The sequence below is a fragment of the Anguilla anguilla genome, chromosome 11, assembly GCF_013347855.1.
Source record: "Anguilla anguilla isolate fAngAng1 chromosome 11, fAngAng1.pri, whole genome shotgun sequence".
Taxonomy (NCBI): Eukaryota; Metazoa; Chordata; class Actinopteri; order Anguilliformes; family Anguillidae; genus Anguilla; species Anguilla anguilla.
The window spans coordinates 38,970,459-38,995,416 of record NC_049211.1 but is presented as its reverse complement, the minus strand read 5'-3'; the positions used below and the strand labels follow the sequence as shown (position 1 = coordinate 38,995,416).

Below are 24,958 nucleotides of genomic sequence, written 5' to 3'. Positions count from 1 at the left end.
CTGGTCCTCACCCCAAAGATGAGGTCATGACGGCTGGGGGGTCTCTCTATTTTATTGTTTTCCATTATACACAAAACATTATTAGTCACTGGACAGTTTTTGGTGACAGATTGTGCAGGCATTGCAATTTACAGAACAATCGACAATAATTACAATCGGTAATAACACACTGATGGCTTTTCCATCTTCACATAAACAATGACCATGTCCTTATATCATAATGACCTTTAAGCACACTTTCTATTATTTACAGTCTTCAGTAGACTTCAGGACAATAACACAAGCAGACACAAGGGGGCAGTGCTCACATTCTGCAGCTTCACATCACAATGATCTAGCCCTTCAAGAGATGACTGGGGCTCAGAATGTAAGTGTACTTGAGGAACATGGACTGTACTTCAAACGGATGAATCACCCTTTGACCTCTTACATTATGTCCCGGTCTACGGTCTATGGTCCTGGTATGAACTGGCATAAAGCAGGCATAGAAAACAACAAATTAGTTCACTGAAGAGCTGTTCTGTCCATTTATAATTCTCTTGTGTGTTCATATGTTGTATAAGATGAGTGGGATATAGGGGCTCATTGTGTACCAAATGTAATCACATCTCTCATTGACTAAAGCTTGTTGGACTCCTGAATTTACAGGTTGGTTGCAGGGAAACCATACCTGAAAATCAGTTTGATGGTAAATAGGTTTCTGCACTGAAAGCAAAATTCGGGTGACCGGGAGTGTAACATACTAACCTTTTAGATATCCCTGTCTTGTCCCAGAACAATTTACAGAAATAAGACCTTTAGCTTTACTGGGGCAGCTGCACCCCCTCAATGGAGTAGCAACACGCAGCTGAGCTGAAGAGATGCGTTTCGGTTGCGGGATGCAGTGAGTCGGGTTTCTGAGCAACTGCAAACTTCAAATGGTGGACGGATCAAAATACAACATGTAAACTGGGTAAAATTGTTCTTGCGAAGCCTCAACTGTACTGTACTTTATACTGAAGCGGTTTTCTGATGGGTTGTTTCACTGGGGTAATGCACGCTGACACAATGGAAAAAGTAAACTCTACCACACACTGTTGCCATAAATAAAAACAGGTGACATGTACAAATGCAGTGTCCCCTTTAGAAATGGAATGAATACAGCACACTGTAAGGGGGAGGTCTGTGGACCACAACATTTTAAAAAAACGCTGTCCAGAGGTTGAAAGGCACAGAGTTGGACCTGAATCGCAGTTCGCTTAAGGAAACGGGCCTTAGGGAATCGGCTGCCTTTCTGCGAAACGGATGAAGCAGTCTGGCGTATGGAGGGTAAAGTTTAAACGCTTCACTCAGCCCCTCAGGAGGACAGGGGTCTGGGCTGCCTGTTCACGACCCCGCCCGGCTGACACTGGTGCAGTGCAAGGCGGCCGGAATTCTGCAGGGTCGTTGCTATGACGACAGACCTCCAGGTTCCACGCTGCCTCTAGACCGGGAGGGGCTCAAGGGTTTTCTGTTAAGGAGAGAGAGAACAGAGTAGGGTCAGCTCCACGGCAAACCTGGGTCAAAATATACTTTAAACTTTATTCACGCTGCTAAAATTTGAATATGCTAGTGTCGGTGGCCTTTGAAAATATAACAAAACCTCTACCAACCAATTTGTACATATATAAAATAGCTTTTGAGAATTTTGGTTTCAGATTTTGAGTTGTCTTAAGGAATTTGACAGGTGTCAAAATACTGGGTTTGCATTCTTTGTCCACAGGAGCTTGGCTGTGTCTCGTGTCAAAACAGGAGTTTTACTGAGCTCTGTGCAGCTTTATAAACCTGAAAATTCACTCATCCTGTGAAGCAGTAGTTCGCAACCCCCAGAATTTACATAAAGGGGCGGTCCAGGTTTTCATCATGGGATTAATCCCACTTATTTTCCTGATGATGCAAAAGAAAAATGGAAAAACAGAATGACTCAGATGGTGTCTGGTGTGATTCTTTTTTAAAACGTTATAGCAGCAGTCTCAAAATCAGGCTGTGCAGAGTATAATGTTCAGTGTTAATTTAACTCAACAGAATTTGTAGTTGGGGGTCAAATGTTCTCCGGGTTCATTTGACCCCTACCATAAACTCTGATCAGAGTTTAATTAACACTGAGCATATTCAGAGGCTACTATTGTAAATTGTTCAGTGTTAAACATTCTTCTGTGTAAGATGCAAATCAGGCATTAGAAAACCAGTGATGAGGCCTAGAGAGAAACTGGAGGTGTGTGGAAGGGTGTTTGGTAATGAACAGAAGGAGACAGTTCTGTTTGCATTTTTGAGTCTTTGGGCTCTGGGCTCTACGTGATTGGTTGTTTACTGGGGTTGTAAACGTATGTCCTCAGAGACTGACCCATTTCATCCTCAAATGACCATATTTGTTCCTATACCGCACCCCCATGTCCTAACTCCATACCAGCCAGGGAAGCCATAAGAGATCGAGCTCCTGTTCTGTAATGGGCACAATCAGACACACTGCCCTTCTCTTGCCTCACGGTTCACAAAAAAACTCAGATAAGCAGGAACAATACACTATTATGGTAACGGCAATGTAACTCAAGCCATAACACTGAGCTGTTTTCGCACCTATGCCCAAGGACACATTTCAGAAATTTACATCAATTTATAACAAGCCGCATTGCTTGGAGATGCACAAGAAGCTTACATTGGCTGCATCTGGCCCATAGCACTAAGGGAGAGGAGTCCTGACTAGCATATGAAATGACTTCGTACACCTGACTGGCTGTTCATACGTGGGGCAGCGGAGGGTGTACCATAGTGCTTAGGGACCTGAGCCTTCAACCCTGAGATCGTTGTCTTGATTCTTAGGCAGGGCACATCCATTTATACAGCTGGATATCGTACTGTTCAGGTGCACAAATGGGTTGTATGTAAGAGAAAGTAAGCTGTGTACGTCAATCTGTAAATAAGTAGAAAAAGGACAGCACTGCCATGCACTTCTATTATCTTCTGTGTACATAAATGATTGCAATGCTGTGCGTCAGAAAGGGCTCCAGAAACAACATTATTTAAATGTTGTAGCCAGCTTGGTGCGATGATGTTCCCCGCACAATTCTTATTTAATTTTTCTTATTATTTGTGTGGTTGCTTCAGCAACCCACTGCCTTATTATTATTCTTATTATCATTTTATTTCCACCTAAATTTCTGCATGCCTCTACAGCTTTTAAGCTTTTAAGCTTAAGTAGTTAATGAGAAAAACTGTGTAAAAAATCTGGTTTTATTTTATTTTATTCTTTGTTCTTTAGAAGGGACATGGCGCCCACGGTGACCACGCCCGGCTGTTCTCTCAGAACCCTGATGTTTTCTTATGAAGGCCATTAGTTTTAATGTCTGAAGCTGGTGAAATAAGCATAACTAGCTAATTTACTCTGGAACAGAATGGGTTTAAAAAAAAAACTATAAGCATCTACTCTGTATGAGCACTAATTATGTGATTTACTTCAACAGATTTGTTTTAAATATTTTCATGTCAGAGATTAAGATTTATTTGTGGTTATTTGTCTGTGCGAAACCCTTTGTATCCCAGTGACATCCCGGTCCATAGTGGTTTAATTCAATCACCGGCCGCTGCCGAGTTATTAATTAATTAATTCTTTTATCTGCCTTCTTTTTGTTTTTGTTGTTGGTTGAAGCGTGTTTTAATGGCATCGGTCGTTTGAAGTGGGGGCGCTGTCTCGTCAGAAGCGAGAAACGTTCTCTTCTAACACAGAAACGTTCTCGCTGTAGTTCTAATGAAGGGCTTATTGCTTACTGCCAAAGAGAGACGGGAGATGGAGTGCGATGGAAGTCTGCGATGGAAGTTAGTTCATTCTTTTGTTTGTTTGTTAGTTTAAATTTTGTATCTCATGTCATAACTAGGGTGGTGCAGTAGATAAAACTGTCGCCTCACAGCAAGAAGGTTGTGGGTTCGAATCTCGGCTTGGGGCCTTTCTGTGTGGAGTTTGCATTTTCTCCCTGTGTCTGCATGGGTTTTCTCCCACATTCCAAAGACAAGGACCATTTCATGACCCTTACAACATAAATCATATAGCCAAGGAGTCCTGGAGGGCAAGTGTGTATGCTGGTTTTTGTTTATATCAATTACACCAATTACACTGGCCAAATGAGCCAATTGGACTGGTTCACTTGTAGATTAGAACACGGTAAATTGCATATAGAGACACAAGAGCTGTCTTCGGCTGTCATTCAAGTGCTCATCAAAAATTGTAGAATGGCATAAATGTAGGTAATTAAGTAATTAAGGCCAGAAGTTGCAATGAAAACCAGAAACGGATACAGCAGTCTTTGCCCACCTTATTGCTATGATAGATTGATCTTGAATGACATTCCACCCGTAGCTGTGATTTACACAATGCAGTTGTGCAAAGCAAACACCCCTCTGTCCCCCTCTGCCTACGGACTCACCAGCGCCTTCCAGCTCAAAGTCCTCGGGCAGGAGCTTGTCCTGGCGGTTCCCCAGCACGAAGGCCAGGAAGGACAGCACCAGGGCGTCCAGGATGCTGATGATGGCCAGGATGTAGGCCCAGCGCACCGTGCAGTTCCCCAGCGTGTACTTGTCCGTGCGCTCCCCGCACATCCGCTTCACCTCCGCAGAGTCCCAGCCGTCCGGGTAGATCATGCAGCCCATCACCATGGTAACAGCTAGGGAAGGTTGGGGAGTTGTTACACCTTTCACATATTCCACAATGCCACAGTATTTGGTTGTATGTCATGTTAAAAAATGTATTTTTTAGAAACGGCAGAGAATCACTTCCAGTGAAAGTGTTCAGGAGCTAAATGATGCCAATTGACAGTCTTGAGAAGGGCCTAGTGATCTTGTTTGAGTTTATGAGACCATAAACAGTCAGTTTAGGGCTGGTATCTCAAACTCCAGACCTGGAGGGTCCAAGTTTGTGCTGGTTTTCAGTATCTTTCAACACTTAAGTGCTTCATTTGTCTTTGATTGTCTAAGGATTCCACACACTTGGCTTCAAAGGTTAAAATTGGCTTCTGATTGAAAGGAAACTCGGAAGACATTGCAACCCTCTGGGACTGGCACCACTTTGAGGTCCCTGGTTTCAGTAAACATTGGTTCCTGACCTCAACCCGGCCTCAACCCAAACCTAACACCTCTTAGTACAAGGCTTCTCAACCCGCTTTCTGGAGCTCTACTCCAACCCTAACAAACCACACCTCATTCATCATCAAGAGATCTCCTTGAGTTGCTAATTAGTAGAATCAGGTGTGCCAAATTAGGGTTGGAGTAGCCCTGTGCTAAGAGGTGTTAGGTTACAGTTCAGGCCGGCCCAGTGCAGAGGTATCACTTCACAGAAATCATTAAAGATCATATGGCAGTTATCACACCAGTTGCACCTAGCTGGGTGCTACACATTGGTGGTGGTTGAGTTAAGTTTTCCACCACTGCAAAGTGCTTTGTGAAGATGAAAGGCACTAAATATACTGAACAAAAATATAAATGCAACACTTTTTTTCAACACGTTTTATTTTTCCCACAAATTTGTTTATATCACTGTTAGCTAGCATTTCTCCTTTGTCAAGATGATCCATCTCCTGCACAGGTGTGACATTTCAAGATGCTGATTAAAAGCCATGATCATTACACAAGTGTTCCTTATGATGGGGTCAATAAAAGGCCACCCTAAAATGTTGAGTTTTTTGTTGCAGGAATGTCCTGTAGAGCTGTTGCCAGAGTAATGGGTGTTCATTTCTCCACCATAAGCCGCCTCCAGCATCGTTTCAGATATTTTGGAAGTTCGCCCAACAGGCCTCACACCCACAGACCACGTGTAACCATGTCAACCAAGGATCGCCACATCTGACTTCTTCACCTGCGGGATCATCTGAGGCCAGCCACACGGACAGCTGATGAAACAGCTGGTTTACACAACTGTAGAATTTCTGCACAAACTGTCAGAAATCGCCTCAGGGAAGCTCATCTGCCTGTTCGACATCCTCAATAGGGCCTTGATTTATCTGCATTTCAGTTGACTGATTTATTACCTTTGAACTCAATAAAATCTTCGAAATTGATAAGTGTTGCATTTATATTTTTGTTCAGTGTATATGCATACATATGCTATCCATTCATATTTTTTGTACAGTTCTGGTCATCTCTTTCATTTGTAAAGTGCTTTGAGATCCATATCGGTGATACTGTATATATGACGATTCTGCTGGTTTTCCGTGTTAGTCAACACTTAACAGTTGATTAGACATTTAAGGAGAAAACAATACCGAGTAGACCCTGTGGCTCTCCAGGACCAGGGTTGCTCTTGCGATGTATGAATTGGTGATGTTACTATGGAAATTTACAGTTGATTGTGCTGGCAAATGCCACTTTGCACTGAAGGGAACACTGCATAAATATGCCAATTGGTTCATAATAAGACCCCGCCTGTTAAGGTCATGGCATACCCGCAGCATGTCTGAGACAATTAATGGAGAAACGAAGTACAGCATTATTACTGTTTAAAAAAGTCACAGAGGTAGATTTTATCATGAGGGGCCCATGTAACAGCTGTGGTGAAGAAACCAAGAGCATCAAAGAGAGCTCAATTAAGGCGACTGCAAAGCTTCAACGAAAGGATTTATATACTTACCTGTTGTATCTTGTTGCTTTGTAGAACAGACTATTATAATATAGTGAATTTGGAACATTTTAGTCACATTAAATACATTCCGCTCAGTGTTGGCTGCACTGTCTCACCAGAGGACGGAACCTGCTACAGCACAGTGTCCCCATCAGTGGAAACTGGCATTGTTCTGGGCCTTTGGTACTTCTATCGGTGTATGTGATGCAGAGGTTACTATGGGAGACAAGTCTTTATATACATACAGTAGCAGGTGAAATGGTGTGCTAGTCTACCAAAATGACTTATGGTGCATATAGCACTGACATGGATTTCTCAAAGGGCCGTCCACATTTTGTTCTCAGTGTGTTCAGCTCAAACACTAGCCCTCTATTTTGGCGTAACAGGGTTACTGAATTTGAGAGCCTCAAGTTAGTTGCAAGGCCCAGTTAAAAATGCATGGCCGACGACACAGTCATCAAATTTCAAGTGGCAACTAGATCCGCTTGAAGGTGTCAGATGCTGGGCGGACACATCATCCCCAGGTGTAAGAGAAACAGCTTTGGTGACAACAGCGTGCTCACAACAGGGAAGTCACCACCTGCCGTGACATGGATATGCTGGAGTCCTGTGCTGGGGAGCCAGGTCTATTAGCATGAGTGATTACTCTTAAGGCTGTAGTGTGGTAGCAAAGGTCGCCAGCATAGAGGTGGAGATCCCAAACCCCTGGGGGAGGGGTTTGAGAGAATCTCAGGGGGTCTGCTGGAAAATGGAGAAAAACATTTTCCTCTTTGTGGGACTTGGGGAAGTGAATCATAATTTGATTACTTGGACATATGTATCTTGTAGTCATTGAAATTACGGTGTATATTATCTACTAAATAGGTACATATGTATGTATGTACATATATATGGCTTATATGGATATGTAACTTAGGGGCGACATAGCTCAGGAGGTAAGACCGATTGTCTGGCAGTCGGAGGGTTGCTGGTTCAAACCCCGCCCTGGGTGCGTCGAAGTGTCCTTGAGCAAGACCCCTAACCCCTAACTGCTCTGGCGAATGAGAGGCATAAATTGTAAAGCGCATTGGATAAAAGCGCTATATAAATGCAGTCCATTTACCATGATGACATTTCAACACGTTGCTGTGTAGCATAGTCAGCCTATGGTGGATGTTGTATAACGGATATATGGGGTCCTTCGCCACAGGGCAGCCATTTTAGAAAATCCTGAGATGAAAATGTTTGGTAAACTCTGAGTGCAGAATTGTCTAAATTTGAAAGTGATTAAATGTGCCTGAAACCAGGAACATGTCATAAGTTCCTTCCTCGACGTCCCTGATATTAGTAACTGACCTTGTTTAGTCAATAATTCTGTTATTAAGTTGGTAAGTGTGAATCAATGTGGCGATGTCTGTAGTACTGTGGTCTTCCACACAAACAATAGTGTGGAGCTGATTCATGTACCATGGCCTTCTCTTTGAATTGAGAACATGCTTTTGTGTAAATGCAGATGTTACTGTATTGTATATGTGAAGACCCTAAATGGGTGTGGTTTCTCCATATCTGGGGCCAAAACCATACAGCCAATACCAGATTGCATTGAGGAGAGATTGCATTCTAATGAATTTATCCTGTGGGAAATGGCTCATGCTTTTCCTCAGCACATAACAACATTGGTTCAGGTAAAAGGAGTCCTAATGCTAATTCTGCTGCATTTTGCAATTATATTCTCTGTAAACTAGCCAAAAAGCAACAAAATGTGCCTCATTACTTATTTGAAAGTGTATTTGGAGATTTTTTTTTGTTGGAAAAAGAAAGAAATCAAGCTCACACCCCACCCAACCACCAGAGGAGGGAACCCTTGTTTCCATGGCAGCTCCTGAATTCCTCGCACCCCTGCTCCTCACGCTCAGTGCCAGCTGTGCATTTGGCTGAATCCAAACTGGCCCTGAGTTTCTGGAATGGTCTCTCCCCCCTTTGGCCCTGCAGCAGGTACTAAGTTTCTGGAATGGTCTCACCCCTTTGGCCCTATGTCTCCAGATTGCTCTCATTAGCTGCCTGTTAATGTGACCTGGGCTGCTGTCATTGCTGTGATTTTATCAGTACTGATGAGGCCTTGTCATTGTGCATGCAGGAATTAGGAGCAATTAAGCCCACTGGGGATGTAAGTCTGCAAATTGGCCATTTGCTTTTTTTTCTTGAGATGCTTTGAGCTGAAATGCTCCCCTTCCATATGGTGGTGTACCCTGTAGATCTTGTTAGTTCTGTAAGTTTGGGTGAATCTGTGCATGGAGAAGTCACATAGGTAATTGGGCATTGGCACAGACTCACCCAGGTATTCAGCCCTGTCTTCTTAACAATAGCTAATTCTGACTCCTTACTGTTGAAGCCAACGCATTTAATTTTGATGCAGCTTCTGAAAGTGCATTAAGAGACCATGACCAAGTTCAAGACTGTACCAAAGGGTAATTTGTATACCACGAGAAGCTCTGATTACCTTATGGAAACCAGTACATAAGAAGAAAAAGAGGATGCTGGGACTGAGTATCTATTCAGACCATAGAATCTGTGTTGTACGGCACATTGGATATTTCTCCTCTCTGAGTCCACAGCCAACACTAAAGCGTTGGTGAAAGAGTGCAAATGGAAGTCAGGAATACTTTCAGATCCAATGAGGTGCGCAACGAGAGTAGATCCATTTCAAGATTTTGTGCCAACTTCTGCTCGTAATTATCTAATCATATCCATCATTCATTGACCTGATATCATTTTTCTTTTTCAAAGTCAGCTAAAAAGGCAAACTGGACATCCTTGGTGGAAACATTTCACTGTAGTCTAACACAGGAAAACACAGGAAAAACCAGCATTGACACTTAAAGCTGCTAAGAAAACTAAGCCAGGGTAACTGGTTGGGGCAGAAACTAGCACACTGCTCTCTCATGCAGCACTGATAGAACCAATCAGATCTAGATTAGAAGGTCTGATGGTGCGCAGTTTCTGTCGGAATTTGACCAGGACATGTAATGAGTACAGATGAAAGCTGGTAATTCTATTATTCTCTCCCACTAGCACTGTTGTGTAGATAGTCAGCCTCCTTGCCCAGACCTGGGATCAGTTTAATATTACGCATTACGTTTTGTGGATTCAATCAGGATTCAGTCTGAATTAAATGCTCCTTGACAGTGAGAGTTATTTAGCAGACGCATTTATCCAAAGCGACGTACAAAAGTGCATTTCATGGTCATCGACAACTACAAAACACAGGTTCAATAAGGTACGGTACTCATTTAGTACAACTGTTTCTAGCCAAGAACACAGTTCAGTTCAGACAGTGAACACTATTCTGACCTAACTTATGTCAAGCCAAACTAGAGAGAAAAACAAGGTACAATATTAGGACAAATACAAATTACAAGAAGTGCTGGAATGGGGGTGGCAGTTAGTCCAGGTATAGTCTGAAGAGATGCGTCTTCAGACCACGGCAGAAGATGGGTAGTGAGGGGGGAGGTTCGGAGAGGGACAGGGAGTTTGTTCCACCACTGTGGAGCTAGGGTGGAGAAGCTCCGTGATCCTTTTACTCTGGTCGGATATCCACTACCTGTCTTGTGTTTTTTCAAGCAAAATCTAATTGTATATTTGCCCATGCTGTAAATGAGGGCAAAATCGAAATTGGAGAGAAAACGGTTGTAGCTACTTTTCAGTGGAAAAGAAACCCGTCTTCATATTTCTTGTTAAAATAGTAATAAAAAAATAGTAATAAGCCTACAAAGTTGACCTGACAATGGGGTTATCAGTCCATAAGTATTAAAAGCTAACAAGACGGGTTGAATTGTTGGATATAACTGGCAAACAACCATCAGTGTTCCTTTACACAATTTTGTAATTACTTCTATCAGTTGAAACGCAGTGCAAATGCTATATTAGGTTTCATGACTTCAAATATATTGGTCATTTCAGTGAGACGTACAGTTGAGGCCAAAAGTTTACATACACCTAGGCTAAAGACATTCAAACTCAATTTTTCACAACTCTGCACATTTCTTGTTACCATGAATTTCCTGTATTGAATCAATTAGGGGATGTACTTTATTTCCATAAGAGGTCATTTCAAAATAATAGCTAAGACACAGATTTATTTCAGCTTTTATGTACTATATCCGATTTTCAGTGGGTCAAAAGTTTACATACACTTTGTTAGTATTTGGTGGCATTGCCTTTTAATTGCTTAACTTCAATCAAATGCTTGGGGTAGCCTTCCACAAGCTTCTCGCAATACTTCGCTGGAATTTTTGCCCATTCGTCCTGACAGGCCTTATCACCCTGGTGTAACTCAGTCAGGTTTGTGGGCCTCCTTGCTCCGATACACTTTTTCAGTTCAGTCCACAAATTTTCTATGGGATTCAGGTAGGGCTTTCACTTTGGTGTCTTGAAGCCATTTTGTTACAACTTTGGAGGTCTGCTTAGGATCATTGTCCTGCTGGAAGACCCAGTTGCGACCAAGTTTTAACTTTCTAGCAGATGTCTTGAGGTGTTGCTTCAGTATTTTTAAATAATCATCCGTCCACATGATGCTATCTATTTTCTGAAGTGCATCAGTCCCTTTTCTAGCGAAACACCCCCACAACATGATTCTGCTACCCCCATGCTTCACAGGATGGTGTTCTTTAGATTAAAAGCATCCCCCTTTTTCCTACATACATAACGCTGATCATTATGGCCAAACAGCTCAAATTTTAGTGTCATCTGACCTGAGAACACTCCTCCAAAAGGCTAGGCCTTCATCCTGGTGATCACCTGCAAACTTCATTCTGGCTTTTTATGCCAATCTTGGATAAGGGGCTTTTTCCTTGTGCAACAGCCGTTCAGGCCATGGCAATGTAGGATTCTCTTAATGGTGGATATAGATACTTTGGTACCTGATGCCTCCAACTCCTTCACAAGTTCCTTTGTTGTTGTCTTGGGGTTCATTTGAAATTTTCGGACCAAAGTTCGTTCAGCCCTAGGAGTTAATTTGTGCCTCCTTCCTGAACGGTGCAGTGTTTGTCTGGGCCCAAGATTTTTATATTTGCATACAACTCTTTGTACAGATGCTCGAGATACTTTCAGTTGTTTGGAAATTGCTCCTAAGGAGGAACCGGACTTGTGGAGGTCCAGAATTGATCTGAGGTCTTGGCTGAGTTGCTTGGATTTTCAAGGGCAAAAAGGCAGTGGCTCTAAAGGTAGGCCCTTAAATACAGTCACAGGTGCCAATTAACTCCTAATTATGACAAGTGGCAAATCAGAAGCTTCTAAAAAGTCATTACATCAGTTTCTGGAATCTTCCAGACTGTTTAAAGAGACAGTCGACTTGGTGTATGTAAACTATTGACCCACTGGAATTCCGATATAGTGAATTAAAGATGAAATAAATCTGTCTCTAATCAATTGTTTTAAAATTACCTCTGATGTTAACAAAGTAGATGTCCTAATTAACTTGCCAAGAGAAATGTATGGTAACATGAAATGTGTCGAGTTGTGAAAAACTGAGTATGAATATCTTTAGACTAGGTGTATGTAAACTTTTGGCCTCAACTGTAGTCAAGTCAAGTTTATTTGTATAGCACATATTCATAAAACTGAATGCAATTCAAAGTGCTTTACAGAATAGTGGGAAAAAAGAAAGATTGATTTGACAGTACATTTAAAATACATAAAATAAATTTTAAAAGTAGTAAAAAGTAAATAAACATTCAAATAGCTAGGAGATCTTCTCAGGCTACTTATGGAAACCTGTTGTATGTCAGAGAATTCTATCTCTCCCATCTTACAACCCTAGTTGTGTGGTGGAACACTCTAGTCAGGAGTGCTAGGTACACAGGGAGGGGGCTCCCTCTGTGAGTTCCAGAAAAAATTAAAAGCAAAGACATATATATGAAAAAAAGAACAGCAAAAGTGCAATTTAAGAAAAGTGCAACTTAAGAACTAAAAACAGTTTAAAATCAGTTTAAAAAGAGAAAAGAAAAGATAAAACAGTTTAAAATCTATTTTTAAAAGATACATAAATTAGAAAAAGAAAAGAATAAAAGAAAAGAGCAAATAAAAGTGCAGTGCAGTGCTTTAAAAAGCCAAACAGAACAGAAAGATCTTGAGCCTACTCTTAAAAACTGCTATAGACGGGCCGATCTAAGATCATCTGGTAGTTTGTTCCAGTTTTTGGTTGCATAGTGGACAAATTCTGCCTCGCCACGTTTAGGCCTGACTCTTACTCCTGTAGTTGTTGATCTACTTCTCAATTATCTCACATTGAATTAACACCTAATCACTCCCAGATCATTGAACGTCTTTGTTCTGCGGTAGAAGCAAACCTGCCTGGGAAGGTTTGACAGCTTAGTGAATGTGCCTGCCTAATTAAAATACGACCATAGTTAAACTTTATGGAATGAGTGACATATGTGGGAAAGAGGGGACGATATGTTTCATGGGATTTTTATGCTAATTCGGCTCTGCATGTAGGCTACCCCCCATAACAAATCTTACTATACATTGAATATACACCCTAAATTAATAAGCGCGTGTGTCTGTGAAGCGTTGTGTCTTCAGATCTGAGCTTTTACTAGCCCGTAGGAATACTTTCATGGAAGTGGTATAATGAGCGGGAATTGTGCACTAGTTAGACAGTCCTCGTTATTCCCCTACTCACTCACAATTTGTTTGACTGCTGTCAGCGCACGCGTTTACAGAACCCTTGTTTTCTTTCGGCGGCTTTTTACTTCCTGTTGGACCAGTAATTTATGGCGTAAATTGTCATTTTAGAGCTTCACCAAGTAGGAAAAAATAAATACCCTTACGGCGAATAGATCGGTTTTTGTACCTGTGTCACACATTAAAATGATCAGACTTAACACAGCATACTGGCGTAGAGATATGTTGTCTCCTGTCGCCCCTGACAGGCTATGTACCGAGTCGGGGTTTTGTGGTCGTATCTTTATGCGCCCGTCCGTGTTCCTCTCTCCGCTTACATATCCCACAGTCTTGTCAAAATCATGTTGTGTTGAATGTTTAAAGATTGGGTCCCAGTACAGAAAATACTTTGGTTTTACTGGTTTGTCTGTATTTGCCTCTATAGAAATCGTTCTCCACCTACCAAAGGTGATACCATGTATATAAAATATGAGGGTCTACTCTTCAGTGTTTGGCAACCTTTTCTTTCTTTGACTATGCCTATCACCTGAAGTGTACAATGTAAATTCCATGCCAGCGCTGTATGTATCTCTGCATCTCTGTATTTTGTATTTTTGTTTATATTTATTTTGTACAGTTGGGCTTTTTGTGGTTGTTACTACTTCTAGTGTATTCTAATTCTAGGACTTCCCGTTCATATGAACTGAGGTTGTGTTTTTTTTTTTGTTTATATGAAAAATTGATTGAGGACAATAGAATGAATGTATTGGTTGATTACACAGCCCCCAGTTGAAAAAAGTCGGTCGGCAATAGTTGGACAAACCCTCTATTGGTTTAGTTGAGAGAGAGAGAGAGCGAGAGAGAGAGATTTATTTATCTACAGTTATTACCATTCGCTACGGCCCACGACTCCAAGACATAGAAAGTGTCGTGACAAAAATATACTGAGCCTGATCCTCGTGACCAGTGTTTAAATCGTCGTGGCTTACCCGAGGCAAGTTGCATCCACGCGCATATCTTGTAGACGCTCCCGGCGTTACAGAACATGAAGAGGCTGAAGCAGACGATGCATCCCACAACGAGCAGCATCGACGTCCCGACGAAGAACATGGCAGTCCTGAAGGCTCCCGACGGGATGGAGGCGAAGTCCAGAACACTGCCCTTACATATCAGCTCGGAGGTCAGCGCGTTGCCGATACAGTAGTAGAAGAGGCCAAAGTAGCCGGCTTGGGGGGTGTTGACGCTGTCCCCGATCCAGTAAGGCTGAATGAACACCACCACGGTGATGATCGCAAAGCAGATAGTGAATATTGCCCAGAGCACACCGATCGCTCTAGAGTTTCTCACATAGTTGGTGTGGTAAATTTTGGCAGCCTCCTGGGCAGGTAGCATTTTCTCCATCTTGGCAAGTGGTTATTGGAGACTAAAAGCCAGACGACTAGGCGAGATCAGGCAGACGCGCTGAGGATCATAAGATTATCAACATGAACAAATACAAACAGGAATAGAAATGAAAGGCTTTCTTCCTGGTGAGGTCAATAAGTTTCACATTCAGTCTGTCAGAGCGAACTGCTGAGCGAGAGCTGCCTTGGAGAAAATGGAACTCCCTTTAACTCTTTGTCACAGTGTTGTTTCATGCGCTACAGTCCGCCTTTCTTGTCTATTGAACATCATCCATCGCTGTCTTCAAATTTAGCCACTGCTTATGTTGTAATATATCTAAAAAGCATAAATGTCCATTACTTACACATGACGTTAGAAGGATGAGTAGCAGCATGCGCTAATCCGCTCTAAATACTTGCTGTCCATCTGTTGGTTGCTCACACTACCCCGTTCAGCTCGCGCCAAATTCACTGACGAAATCAACCACCAATATGTCAGTCAGTAACTCAGAACCACGGACAGCGCCGTCCCGGGATTGATGACGTGTCTTTGACAAGTGCTCTTTCGGGAAGGTCCGCGAGCAGAAGTAAATGATCTTCGCGCGATTTAGGGGGCAGCGTGCAGTTTACAGCGCAAACGGTCATGAACAGTAACAGAGTTTTTTTCGTTATTATGCACAGAACAAGTAGATATGGACATTGAAACGTTTTTCCCCCGTTTTGCGTCAAATGAAATCAACCAGGCATCTAGGGGCAATACAAACTACACCATCGACGTCACCAGGGCTACTACTACCTACCTGGCTAATGTCTATTTATGGTTCCAGTTCTCATCAGTCCACTATTGTGGCACAACCACAGCCAGAACATGATTCAGAAAAGGCAAGAAGCTGATCAACAGTATCTGTTACAACAGTCCCGACACAATCCTTTCAGTGTGAAAGGAATGTATGTGTGCCAGCAAGGTGCATTAATACATGCATTAATAATGGTCATTCTATCTGTGCTATAAGGTAACATCAAACCACATCTTACTCAAGGAGAAGTTCAATAATTAATTTATAGATTGGTCCAAGGTAATATTTTTTGTTCTTACACTCCCTCGGGGTACTTGCAACAGAATGGGATCTCTATGAACAGACAGAGAAATTAACTTTTCAATAGACTGTTCTGGTGTCATACACTTGTGTTCACTGCAGGATAATACATGCCTGTTTCACACACTGCACACTGCTCCCTGAATCAATTCTTTCTTTGCTCTCTACTAGCCACATGATCCAACTGCAAATAGATTTAAGTTACCTGGTATGACGGTATCAGATAACCAGTCTATGTATATGGATGCATGTTGGGCTTGTTTGTAAGCCATTTCCATAACAAACCGGTGCCTGCCCGCGGCAGATGGGTTCAATCAATCAATCAAATTTTATTTGTATAGCGTATTTTACAGCAGTTGTCACAATACGCTTTACAGACAACCCTGGCCTAAACCCCCACAGGAACAAGCCTAAGGCAACAGTGGCAAGGAAATACTCACTGTGGCAGATGGGAAGAAACCTTGGAAGGAACCAGGCTCAAGGGGGAAACCCATCCTCCTCTGGTCGGCTCAGGGTGCCGACTGGTGACCAACATATCAGTCAGTCAGGGTTCCCCCTCTGAGTCCGGTTCTGCTCAAGGTTTCTTCCTGCTATCAGTCAGGGAGTTTTTCCTTGCCACTGTTGCCCTAGGCTTACTCTTTGGGGCCTGGTTCTCTGTAAAGCTGCTTTGTGACAAAGCTCCTTTGTTAAAAGCATTATACAAATAAAAATTGATTGATTGATTGATTGTTTATCTTTTTTGTGGTGAGTAGTAAATCATGACTTACTGAGCAGTATTTGTGTAGTACTCAGGTCAACATGCACATTGGTGAATGACGTAGTGGAGCAGGCGCAGGAGAGCTGGATATGTTTCCAGAATGTTATGGGTTTGAATGCTAGTTCTCATACTGATGTTGTATGCAGCAGCATGACTTCAGTGAAGAGATCTCAAAATTAAAACTGCAGTTAAACCCTCCTGGCCTAGAGTTAAACAAGCAAACACTGCAACCCTACAGGACTAGAGTTAAACCTGCAGACCCTGCCACACTCCAGGACTGGAGTTAGACCCTGCTACACTCCAGGACTGGAGTTAAAACAGCAAACACTGCAGCCCTACAGGACTGGAGTTAAACCTGCAGACCCTGCCACACTCCAGGACTGGAGTTAAACCTGCAGACCTTGCCACACTCCAGTACTGGAGTTAAACCTGCAGACCCTGCCACACTCCAGGACTGGAGTTAACCCTGCAGGCCCTGTGACACTCCAGGACTGGAGTTAAACCTGTAGACACTGCGGCCCTCCAGGAATGGAGTTAACCCTGTAGACCCTGTGGCCCTCCAGGACCGGAGTTAAACCTGCAGACACTGCGGCCCTCCAGGACTGGAGTTAAACCTGCAGACACTGCAGCCCTCCAGGACTGGAGTTAAACCTGCAGACACTGCGGCCGCCCAGGACTGGAGTTAAACCTGCAGACACTGTGGCCGCCCAGGACTGGAGTTAAACCAGCAGACACTGTGGCCCTCCAGGACCAGGACTGGAGTGAAACCTGCAGACCTTGCAGCCCTATAGAACTGGAGTTAAACTTGCAGATCCTGCGGCTCTCCAAAACTGGAATTAAACCTGCAGACCCTGTGGCCCTCCAGAACTGGAGTCAAACCTGCAGGCACTGCGGCCCTCCAGGACTAGGACTGGAGTAAAACCTGCAGACACTGTAGCTGTCCAGGACTGGAACTTTTAATCCCTGCTCTAAACATCAGTGGCTTCCTTAACATTTGGTTTTATGAAGGTACATAAAAGTAATTTTATCTGTATAAGAGAATCTGGCTGCCTAGCAAGCAAATGCAAACAAAACTAGATTGAAGCCTAGCCCATGGTCACATAGTTTCTATCTTGTTTTCACTTCTCTGTGAACTGACCAGGTGCAGCCGATGGGAGGTGAGCATCTGTGATGTTGCAATGCACTGGTGCATGATGGGAAGGTGGACAGCAGCCATATATGAGCCCGGCTCTCCTGCAGCCGGGACTGTACAGAGAAGGCCATGTGGATGCTGCAGGTGATCGTGCTGTGTGTGCTGGCGGTGGCTCAAGCCGCCCCACCCCAGGACAAGGGCTTGATCATAAACCTGGTGAGTGCCCTCCCTAACCCTAACCCTAACCCTAACCCCACCCCAGGACAAGGGCTTGATCATAAACCTGGTGAGTGCCCTCCCTAACCCTTACCCTAACCCTAACCGTTACCCTTCCTTCTGTGGGGAGCCACTCTACCTGCTGAACCCAATGACAGGAACCCACATATACGGCATGCTGTAACCCCAGGTGTTTTCAAGTATTTTAATGGGTCAATCAATCATTGAACAACCAATTATTACATTCCATTACACTTAATCTATATGTTTATTGAAATCATTTTTTTACAATTGCCATTTGGAGAACTTCATCTTTTCTCTTTGGTTGGAAAGGGGATTTGGTAATTCTGCACAAACAACATCTTTTTCTGGTGTAGCTCGGTACTGTTTGAATTTTTAAGAAGAGTAGAGCGTAGGGATTTGTGTCTACATCTGGGACTGTGTGTGTGTACGTGCATATGCGTGCCTTGTGCGTGTATGTGTGTGTTTGTGTGTGTGTGTGCGTGTGCATGTTTATGTGTTGTGTGTGTGTCAGTGTGCAGTGTGCATCTGTGTGTGTAATTCTGTGTACTGTCTGACTGTAATTTTTCTTCACCACAGACTGTGGTGAAGATCTTAAATATGTTTCTGAAATGCGTCATAACATCACATGTTATTAAAATATGACATAAATCCCACAGTTCCCTGAGAATTTTTCAGTGAAGTCAGAATGTACAATCATATCAAAGAATAGAAAGAATTTTGTTCTGAATATTGGTGAAAATTTCTAATCATGCAGGGATTTTACTCTTGGCTAATGTGCTTCAGCATTTCAGATAAAGTATTTGAGTAACAGCATTTATAAAGATCTGCACTGTTTTCATCGGTGAAATTATGTTGAGCGCTGATGTCTGTATAATGACACTGTCAGCGCAAAACACAGCCTAACAAACACTGTGCATTGATTGCAATGACTGTGGATGCTCAAAGCCTTAGATGTGGGCACCCAAGGGGGGCCCAGTATAAGGGGTGTAATTATTTAAAATGTGTTAGAAAACATATTGGGGGCGGGGGGGGGGGGGGTCCTCTCAGTATATTTTGTCTTGTGCCTGAGAATTCATAGCTGTGGCCCTGTACACACCTCTGCTTTTAACCGAAACGGTTGAAATAGGAGCCCACAATCTGCTGACCCAGATCCGGTGTGTGTGTGTGTGTATGTGTTTGTGTGTGTGTGTGTGTGTCTGTCAGTCTGTGTTATGACCCTGGCTCAAAGGGCCATAACATAAAAGAGTCAAACACAAAATGAGATTGATTACAAATGGGTTTATTAAAGTATCAATAATGCAAAGAGTAAAGAAAAAAGGGAAAAAGTGATAGTTAGCAGGACACTGTTCTTCCAGTGGCCTCCTGGGTGAGAGAGAGAGGGACCAGAGAGGTGCAGAACAGGCTCTTTTATACAGCTCCCACCAGGTGCTTCTGATCAGCAACCACAGCTGATTGGCCACACCCACATAGGCACAGCTGAAACCTTAAAGTAAGCAGATGGAGTAAGACAAGCCTGTCAAGGACATAACAGTCTGACTGCCTGTGTGTGTTTCTCGCAGTATAACGGTGAGCTGTGTGTGTGTTTGTCTGTCTGTTGATGGCCTGTGTGTTTCTCACAGCATCAATCAATCAATTTTATTTAAAGTGCAGAATCACCATGCAGCATGGTCCCAATACACTTTACAAATAATGCAGAAAAGAAATGCATAAAAAAAGTAAAGAAAGAAAGGAAAAGAAATGTAATGTTTAATTCAAATTCAAAACATTGGTCCTAGAATACCAGGCAGTCAAGGGATCAGCCCCAGCATACCTCCACAAGATATTCAAACCCTACATGCCAGCCAGACCCCTCCGTTCCGCTACCTCAGGATGCCTGGCACCTCCCCCTCTTCGCCCTTGCGCTTCCCGGTCACGTCTCCTGTCTGTTCTGGCTCCATGATGGTGGAATGACCTTCCCGTGGAGGTCAGAACAGCTGAGACCCTGACCACATTCAAGCGACGACTGAAGACTCACCTCTTCAGGCTGCACCTCTCCCCATCCCTCCCTACCTACTGTAGCCTCTAATTGATTATGTAATCTTAGGATTGTAGCTAGGTAAGCTGTTTATCTTAGTTGACTTAATTATTGCACTCGTGCCTACTCCACTATTGCTTATATTATTTGCATAGATTGCTTTGTTGCTGTTTTTGTTTGTGTTAATCAGATTAACCTACAGGGTCCAAGTTAAACTGTGCGGTCATTCCCTGCACTTGGAACTGTACTTCCCTCTAGGGTTTTCAACACACTTGTTCCTGATTATGGTTATACACTTTGTTGTACGTCGCTCTGGATAAGAGCATCTGCCAAATGCCTGTAATGTAATGTAATGTAATGTAATAGACAATTTAAGAGATCAAATTTGAAATATAGTATTTAAAACACAGCATTTAAAATGGTATTTAAAACAACATATTTAAAACAGTATTTAAAACACAGTATTTAAAACACAAAGATGCAAAACAGTGAGCTGTGTGTGTTTCTCACAGGATAACAGTGAGCTGTGTCTGTTTCTCACAGGATAACAGTGAGCTGTTACTGTTTTTCACAGGATAACAGTGAGCTGTGCGTGTTTCTCACAGGATAACAGTGAGCTGTGTGTGTTTCTCACAGGATAACAGTGAGCTATGTCTGTTTTTCACAGGATAACAGTGAGCTGTGCGTGTTTCTCACAGGATAACAGTGAGCTGTGTGTGTTTCTCACAGGATAACAGTGAGCTATGTCTGTTTTTCACAGGATAACAGTGAGCTGTGTGTGTTTCTCACAGGATAACAGTGAGCTGTGTGTGTTTCTTACAGGATAACAGTGAGCTGTGTGTGTTTCTCACAGGATAACAATGAGCTGTGTGTGTTTCTCACAGGATAACAGTGAGCTGTGTGTGTTTATCACAGGATAACAGTGAGCTGTGTGTGTTTCTCACAGGATAACAGTGAGCTGTGTGTGTTTCTCACAGGATAACAGTGAGCTGTGTGTGTTTCTCACAGGATAACAGTGAGCTGTGTCTGTATCTCACAGGATAACAGTGAGCTGTGTGTGTTTCTCACAGGATAACAGTGAGCTTTGTCTGTTTCTCACAGGATAACAGTGAGCTGTGTGTGTTTCTCACAGTATACAGTGAGCTGTGTGTGTTTCTTTTAGAATAACAGTGAGCTGTGTGTGTTTCTTGTAGAATAACGGTGAGCTGTGTGTGTTTCTCACAGGATAACAGTGAGCTGTGTGTGTTTCTCACAGGATAACAGTGGGCTGTGTGTGTTTCTTGCAGAATAACAGTGAGCTGTGTGTGTTTCTTGCAGAATAACGGTGAGCTGTGTGTGTTTCTTGCAGAATAACGGTGAGCTGTGTGTGTTTCTTGCAGAATAACAGTGAGCTGTGTGTGTTTCTTGCAGAATAACGGTGAGCTGTGTGTGTTTCTTGCAGAATAACAGTGAGCTGTGTGTGTTTCTTGCAGGATAACAGTGAGCTGTGTGTGTTTCTTGCAGAATAACGGTGAGCTGTGCATGATCAGTATGCAGTGTAAGAGCTCCTGCTGCCACCGGCCCACCGGGTTGAGCCTGGCCCGCTGTGCTCCCCAGGCGGCTGAGAACCAGGAGTGCTCCAAGAAGGTACGCTCCGACTCGTAACGCATGCACAGGCTGCGGGATTGACTCCCAGATGGGGCACTGCCATCGTGCTCTTCAGAAAAGTCACTGAACCTGAACTGCTTCTGTCAAAATCCAGTGCTATAAACTGACCATTCTTTAAAAACACAATACGCTGTTTTAAATTTCTCTTTATGAGATCATGTTGAAGGTCTACAACCCTGATTTTAGAGGGTTGTAGAGTGGCTGTTTGCAAGTGTAAACGTTATCTACACACAGCCCGGTGTAGCACAACACCAGCGCGGTAGGCTGTGCTTGCTAGGGCAGAAGGTGCAACGCCTGTGTGAGACTGTGAGAATGTGTTATGCTAACAAGTAGAGAGGCTAATTTGGGCTCGTTGCACAGAAATTACAGCGTGTGTGTGACCTGTTAATGGCAGTGCGGGTCGCCATGGCTACTAGGGCAAATGAGGTGGAGGTGAAGGTTGCTGGGGGGGTGGAGGGGGGACGGGGGGGTGTGGACTGTGACACCTGTGAGAGACTGTGCAAATGTCTGTCAGGCCACGTCCAGGCCAGATTAGCAGCCGCTGAGATCAAGGCCAGGCCAAACGCTGTCACAGCTGAGAGGTCCCAGTGCCTGGCCTTAGCACCTCCCATTTCTGTAACAGGATCAGATTAGGGCTGTTTAAAATACCACTTTAATGGCGTGGGGGGGGCTTTTTCACACTGGATGTGAAGGGGAGGTGCTGTCTGACAGAGCAAAATGGGGGCAAGACACGTCAGAGTTAAACTGATTCTTAGAAGGCATAATTATTTGCAAATATTTAACAACTAAGGATTAATTGAATCGGAATCATAGGTTTTATTTTGTTTTGCTCAACATGTTATTCTTTTCTCTCGTCGACTGTGATTATAGTTTCTTCATTGTCTTTCCTGGAGTCCGGCGTTAACCTCAAAAATCTTTTTTTTTTTGTTTCAATTCAATCTAAGAAGAAGCCCTTGTAATGCAAGCTACCAATAAATGCCAATGCCACCACCCTGTGGCTAACTTTAATAGTGTTTGTCTAATTACACCTCGCAATAAAGTTGCACGTGAAAACTCAAGCGAAGCTGAAGATAGTTTGGTAAAATAGTATTTATTTATGTTTACATGTGTTATTGTAAACACATATTCAAGCCATTTGTTTTTAACTGGACAAATACATTACTGGTACAAACCTGACAAACCATTTTATACATCAGTTTATACATATGGTTGGCTATTTGCTAAATAATTTAAGGTTTTTTACCTTGGAGCAAATGCAGTTTTTGAAGACTAGGTTCCTCACTAGTAGGCCACATTGCTTCCCAGTACAGATATTGCTGTGAAAGTATTGGATCATCTGGAACGAAAGGTATAGTTTGTTACTTTTGTTTCCCGCAATCTGATTGGTTCTAGAAATTTACGCAAATGTTATATTAGAGGCAAGTGACTTGAGCTGGCATGAATTACTGAACCGGATTCCCACATTAGCTATGAGTTTTATGAATAGCTAATAATCATTGTGTTTAGTTGTTAAACAAAACGCATAACTGGAAAAGGGAAAGACTTGTCTGTCAAGTGTCAATCTGGTCAGGTATAATAATCTAATAGCCTCAGGCAGGGCTGCCCAACCCTGTTCCTGTAGATCTACTGTCCTGTAGGTTTTTACTCCAACCCTAACAAAGCACACCCTATTCAACAGCTAGAGCAGCCCTGCCCTGTCCCTGGATATCTATCATCCTGTAGGTTTTCATTTCAAACCTAATTTGGCACACCTGATTCTACTAATTAGCAGCTCAATGGGATCTCTAGTTCTTGAAAGAAGTGTGCTTTATTAGGGTTGGAGTGAAAACCTACAGGACAGTAGATCTCCAGGAGCAGGATTGGGCAGCCCTGCTCTCAGGTAATGAGGTGAGGCAAGTATGAAGGGAAACTCACTGGTAAATGGTGGGAAGGTTTGATTGGACGCGGTCGCCGTCCTGCCCTATCCCATTACCCCACAGACCCTGTACGGGACGTACTACCGCTGCACCTGTGAGAGTGGGCTGAAGTGTAAGGGGGACTTATCCATCGGGGGCTCCATCACCAACACCAACTTTGGCATCTGCGAGGACCCCAAGGGGAAGGCCGCCACCATCTGAGCCCGTGGCCGGGGCTAAACTTGAGGCGCAGTCTCAAATAAACACGTCAGAGACAATAAATCCTCTGGCCTCAATCAGTTCTGCTCCCTCGTCTCTTTCAGCAGGTCTGTTAGGTGTGCTGTGGCTGATCTTAAATATCCAGGATGAGCACATGATTCACATGTACCAGTCATCTCTGAAAGATGGAATATAAATACACTTAATGGAATCAACATTACGCTTTTGTATTCATAAGTTGCTAAATAACCAAGTTTCTTCTGTTGGGGCTAGCGGGGTTAGCGCTGGCTGGACAGGTGCTGCTCCTGAGTGAGGATGAAACACACAGGAGCATAGAAGACAGGACAGCGCCTTCACACGTCAACTGAAATGACCCCATGACATGAAATGCCAAATGCAAATTCCAGAGCTCAAAAGTGTAGGCAGATTGTGGATGTACATGAAAATCAGTGCATATTATACACATAGTCTATCATACACGGATACACTATAGGATAATTTATGAGGAATGGGAACACTGATTTCTGCTTACAAAATTGAGAAGATTATTCAGTGTAATAATGTGGTTATTAATTTAACAATGAAATGTTCATTTTGTTCTCAGCAATTCTGTAAGACTTGCATTTTCAAATTGCAGCAGTTCAGTTTAATTTGCTTTTGAAAAATGTCACAGTGTAAATCACCCAGCATTTCTTTGAACGTCAACATGAAATACGTAGAATATCACATGGTCAGTGCCCTGTGATAGATTGGCAGCCTGTACTGAATGTATTCCTGCCTCTCGCCCAATGCACTCTGGGATTGGCTCCAGAACCCCCTGCGATCCTGATAAATGAGTATAGATAATGGATGGATGATGGATCACACGGTCAGTTTCAGATTGTATGTATTCACTTTTTCAATGAATACTACGTAATACTACAAAAAATCTCACTTGAGTTGCCACATTAAATGCCCAGTTGGCCATTTCGTGAATTCTACCCAGACACGTGTGGCATGGAGTTGGGAATGCCATTTGTTCCAGCTGAAAGTGGTTTGAGCGAAGCCTTAGAAGTGATTAATATGTCAGGATTAAATAGAAGGGCAAAAGCATAATTACAGTGAGTGAAAAGAGAAAGGGAATTACTGTAATAGGACTATTGCGATTGTGATAAGGATAATGATCACATGCATTTCAGTTGCAGTTATATTAGTAGTAATCTTACGATGACAACTATAATTGTGATTAAAAAAAATATATTTACTAAATGAATATAAACCCATACAAGTATCACTAAGTTTGTCTCTCCTTCAGGGAGAATACGATGGTTT

The 24,958-nt window shown here is 42.9% G+C and overlaps 2 protein-coding genes across 2 annotated transcripts; one reads left to right on the top strand and one right to left on the bottom strand.

The window, feature by feature from the left end:
• Nucleotides 1-34: 34 nt before the first annotated feature.
• Nucleotides 35-15,349, bottom strand: LOC118208140 (LHFPL tetraspan subfamily member 5 protein-like). Its single transcript, XM_035382516.1, has 4 exons — nt 15,012-15,349; nt 14,254-14,725; nt 4,437-4,673; nt 35-1,489 (listed from the first exon to the last, which is right to left on the bottom strand). The coding sequence occupies exons 2-4, from the start codon at nt 14,663-14,665 to the stop codon at nt 1,479-1,481; spliced, it is 660 nt and encodes a 219-aa protein (XP_035238407.1). The 5' UTR covers nt 14,666-14,725; nt 15,012-15,349; the 3' UTR covers nt 35-1,478.
• Nucleotides 15,350-17,726: 2,377 nt separating this feature from the next.
• LOC118208141 (colipase-like) lies at nt 17,727-23,862 on the top strand. Its single transcript, XM_035382518.1, has 3 exons — nt 17,727-17,848; nt 21,390-21,512; nt 23,513-23,862. The coding sequence occupies exons 1-3, from the start codon at nt 17,762-17,764 to the stop codon at nt 23,648-23,650; spliced, it is 348 nt and encodes a 115-aa protein (XP_035238409.1). The 5' UTR covers nt 17,727-17,761; the 3' UTR covers nt 23,651-23,862.
• Nucleotides 23,863-24,958: the final 1,096 nt, after the last annotated feature.

Coding starts and splice junctions, on each gene's coding strand:
- LOC118208140 (XM_035382516.1), bottom strand. CDS start 14,665: ATGGAGAAAATGCTACCTGCCCAGGAGGCTGCCAAAATTTACCACACC. Junction 4,674..14,253: donor GTGGATGCAACTTGCCTCGG/GTAAGCCACGAC, acceptor AACCTTCCCTAG/CTGTTACCATGGTGATGGGC.
- LOC118208141 (XM_035382518.1), top strand. CDS start 17,762: ATGTGGATGCTGCAGGTGATCGTGCTGTGTGTGCTGGCGGTGGCTCAA. Junction 17,849..21,389: donor AGGGCTTGATCATAAACCTG/GTGAGTGCCCTC, acceptor TGTTTCTTGCAG/AATAACGGTGAGCTGTGCAT. Junction 21,513..23,512: donor ACCAGGAGTGCTCCAAGAAG/GTACGCTCCGAC, acceptor ATTACCCCACAG/ACCCTGTACGGGACGTACTA.